This window comes from Bombus vosnesenskii, unplaced genomic scaffold (genome assembly GCF_011952255.1).
Source record: "Bombus vosnesenskii isolate JDL3184/JDL3185 unplaced genomic scaffold, Bvos_JDL3184-5_v1.1 scf7180000014619, whole genome shotgun sequence".
Classification (NCBI taxonomy): Eukaryota; Metazoa; Arthropoda; class Insecta; order Hymenoptera; family Apidae; genus Bombus; species Bombus vosnesenskii.
The window spans coordinates 13,346-16,948 of NW_022883553.1; the positions used below are offsets into that span (position 1 = coordinate 13,346).

General features: G+C 35.9%; 2 protein-coding genes across 2 annotated transcripts; both read left to right on the forward strand.

Moving 5' to 3' along the window:
• The first annotated feature begins 1,278 nt into the window (after positions 1 to 1,278).
• LOC117240329 lies at positions 1,279 to 1,767 on the forward strand. Its single transcript, XM_033506308.1, has one exon. It carries the CDS (start codon positions 1,279 to 1,281, stop codon positions 1,765 to 1,767), a length of 489 nt encoding a protein of 162 aa, XP_033362199.1.
• Positions 1,768 to 2,246: 479 nt separating this feature from the next.
• Positions 2,247 to 3,054, forward strand: LOC117240330. The gene is made up of 2 exons (XM_033506309.1): positions 2,247 to 2,628; positions 2,719 to 3,054. Exons 1-2 carry the CDS (start codon positions 2,343 to 2,345, stop codon positions 2,871 to 2,873), a joined length of 441 nt encoding a protein of 146 aa, XP_033362200.1. The 5' UTR covers positions 2,247 to 2,342; the 3' UTR covers positions 2,874 to 3,054.
• The last annotated feature ends 549 nt before the right edge of the window (positions 3,055 to 3,603 follow it).

A 3,603-nucleotide genomic window follows, 5' to 3' on the forward strand; every position in this document is an offset into this window, starting at 1 on the left:
GGAACGCGGATCGCGACATACGGTACCGTTACAGTTCCCCTCAATTTATCGCTACGCCGAGCTTCCAAATGGCGTTTTGTAGTGGCCGATGTGCAAGACCCTTGCAACAAAGGGCTCCTCGACACAACAACCCGACTATCGACGAAAGGACTCGCCGCCACGGCTGACGTGGCATCGATAAAAACAATCACCGAAGATTAAGATTAAAATCATTGATTATCTGTTAAGCGGTCTAATAAATTCGGTGTGCTAGAAGATTTATCGAGTTCTCCAGTTTGTAGTATATCTTTGGAAAGAATTATAATTTCGTTATTTATATACACATATCTAATAGCAAGATCTCAATTCAGCTACCAGATTTTCATAAGACGAGGTCATTGAATAAACGAGAACGCTTCAACGTTACATTTATGAGATTAAATAGCTTTTGTTTTTTGCTATCTTGGACACAAACAATGATTTTAACATCGATTTCTGCTTTTCGAAGTTACGTTGAAACAAGATTTACAATTTTACAAAGCTTCTCCCTAAAGCATCATGTTCATTGAAACCCAAAATTATTAATTATCGGTACGAATTTTTCGCATTAATGCTACCTAAACAAAATCATAAAGCTTACTTAGCAACTTCACAACTTCTCCTACGTTTTGCTATATCAACGACAGGGATGAAAGGCACTCCCGTACAATCAAATCTTCTTTTATACTGTATTTTTCCTAAACATTTATTGACATGATATAAGTCATATGCAATGCCTTTAACACTGTTGCCTTTTTTTAAAGCATGATATATCGCTTTTTTTACCTTTTATCTTTCAAGATGCAAAGAAAGGTTTAAGATACGCTTTATTCAGAACGAAACGTACACTTATATAGTTACAAAACGGCTGATGACTATATCATCAACAGAATACAGATTAGGTTGTATTAGGTTATCCAAAAAGTTTCTATTATGTCTGATCTACTTTGTTCTACAGTTATTTCTACATATCTTCTTATTCTATTTTTTATTCTACAGTTAGAACAAAATGGATCATACATAATACAATAAAATTTCCTTATAATATTATATATATTTCCTTATATTATTTCTATATTATTTCCTTATAATAATTCTAACTTTAATATTTTGTTGCATATTCATTTGCATGTAAAAGGACTTCTAAGAGTTTTGATATAGATTCGATTAATTTTGTTTGCAATGAATCTTGTGTTTTGTCCGTTAGAAAAGACCGACTTTTACAAATATTTTGGATGCTTCGTGTAAATGATATAACAAATGAAGCACAAAAGCACAAAAACTAAATTTATGTTCATTGCGGATACCAATATTGGTTACATACAAACCATTTTGCCATGTTATGGCATTTTCACGACTGAGAAATTAGTCAGACCTAATCTCCCAATAAGTACAAGAATAGTTTTACAGTTGTGCCAAAACTTATCACAATCAAACCCTGAAGCTGCAGGATACCATATTTATACCGACCATTATTTTATTTGTATTCCCTTGGCTGATGCATTATTAAGCACGAAATGTCACATAACTGGACCTATTCAAACTAATGGAAAATTTATTCCGAATAATATCAAAAATCGAAAAATTGCGGAAAATGATATCGTTGCCTACAGACGCAGACATATTACTACTGGCTTGGAGAGACAAACGAATCAATGTTGTAGCACTTGTACTACCACAACTATGAAAAACATCACTAAAAGTACACGAAGAGAAGGAACCAATATAGTGAAGCCAAATGTCGGATAAATTACAATAAATATGAGGTGGTTTAATATGCAAGTGCTCAAGAAATGCTCTAGATATTCAGCAATATAGTTTATTTAATAACCAACAGTCTACAATCAACGCTCCATGTTTTTCCACTATGTTTGCTTCGCTGTTACACTGGACCCTTCGTACTTCGCTGTTCAAGACCTAATGAATCTTTGGACAGATTCTTTTCTTTTCTTGCCCCTCGATATCCGCACTACGCACGCGTTCGTTAGGCGTTCGCGACCGTTGCCACGTATGTCTTCTTCCAAATATTCGACGGAAGGATGTAGGAAGCATGTCGGCCTTACACTTTCATGATATGGCGCTTTGTATCGCGAAGCCATCGAAAAGAGTTCCGTCGGCGAGTGCCGCCACGAATATATGGGCGGTGTAAAGCAGACCAGTAAACAGCTACATACCGTTTTATACGAAAGTCCCAAAAATGGAGGCGAAAATTACTTTTTTGCGGATTGGAAATATCAACAATAAATTCTTACTTATTATACAACGCAAACCAGAAGAAAAAGAATAAAAACAAAATAACGCATTTGCAATTCGTACGTCGCTTGATGGGTCAATTAATTGGGCATTTTCGTGACGCCGACCTCAAGAATACTTCATCATCTTCTGGAACAGCAGAAAGACTAAACGGCCTTTTACATGTCATTCGGCGAGATGACACAGAAGGAAGTAAAGATCGTGTGGTATGTTGTACACGGAAAATCAAAGGTAGAAGAAGAGAATCGATGTACTATTATGCCACTCGTTTGGTTAAACCGGCCCTGCATACACGCAATTGCTTCGAAAAATACCACACCGTGCAAGTATATGAAAGGAGTCATAAACGTAGCAAAAGTAAGTATCTTTTCCTGGATTTTGACAGAAAAATTCTGTTATATTCAAACAAAGTCCTAGTTTTTATTACGCAAATGTTTTTTCGCATAGAATTAACACCAATGAATAAACGGATAACAGAAGAATTAAACGAAGTGGAACTAGTACAGTGCATAAAAGTACTATTGAAACCAAGCGAAAACATGAAAAGATCGAATTCCGTACCCGGATTACCTATAGAAATCATGTCTATAGAAATCATCTAAAGCACAAAAGATAAAAACAAGAAAAAGGATAGTAACACGGGGAACCAATCATCCTACAAAGAATTAGTACATTAAAATAAAAGATCAAACGCAACGGTGAAAAATTACTAGCGTTGCTGGAAAAGAAAAAGAAGAGCAGAATAACAGAGGAACAACGAGAGTGAATACGAAATTAGAAAAGCTTTCCACAACTTCATAAGAAACTACTGGAAATGTAGAATGGAAAACATATCCAAATAAAAACCCAAAGAACCTTCACCATCGATTAACTGCGTCTTCCGCCCAAAAAACCACAACATAAGTGATATACTCTGACACAACCAGAACGGATACAAATAGGAACTCATGAAAGCCGACATGTACCGTCACACAATTCGACGAAGACAATAAGATAATCATTATCGAAAACCATGAGATACTAAACATACTAACATAGAGAAATAACATTTATTGTCTGGATGGTTATAAAGTATAAGGAGAAAGCTTAGGATATTGGCAAAGACGACTGAATTCCAACTGAAATATTCAGCATATACCGAATGGGAAAAACGGTCAGAGTCTACTTGGGGGTACGTGACTGCTGGGCCGCATGGCTACGCTCCGCGTTACATAGACGAAACCTTGAGTATCTCCAAATAAAGGGCCTAAAAAGGCTAATTTGGGAAGTCATAAACTAATCGTCTATACTAAGAGCACGCATTGAAACAGTCCACACACAAAATAGCCACAT

Coding starts and splice junctions, on each gene's coding strand:
- LOC117240329 (XM_033506308.1), top strand. CDS start 1,279: ATGAAGCACAAAAGCACAAAAACTAAATTTATGTTCATTGCGGATACC.
- LOC117240330 (XM_033506309.1), top strand. CDS start 2,343: ATGGGTCAATTAATTGGGCATTTTCGTGACGCCGACCTCAAGAATACT. Junction 2,629..2,718: donor GAGTCATAAACGTAGCAAAA/GTAAGTATCTTT, acceptor TTTTTCGCATAG/AATTAACACCAATGAATAAA.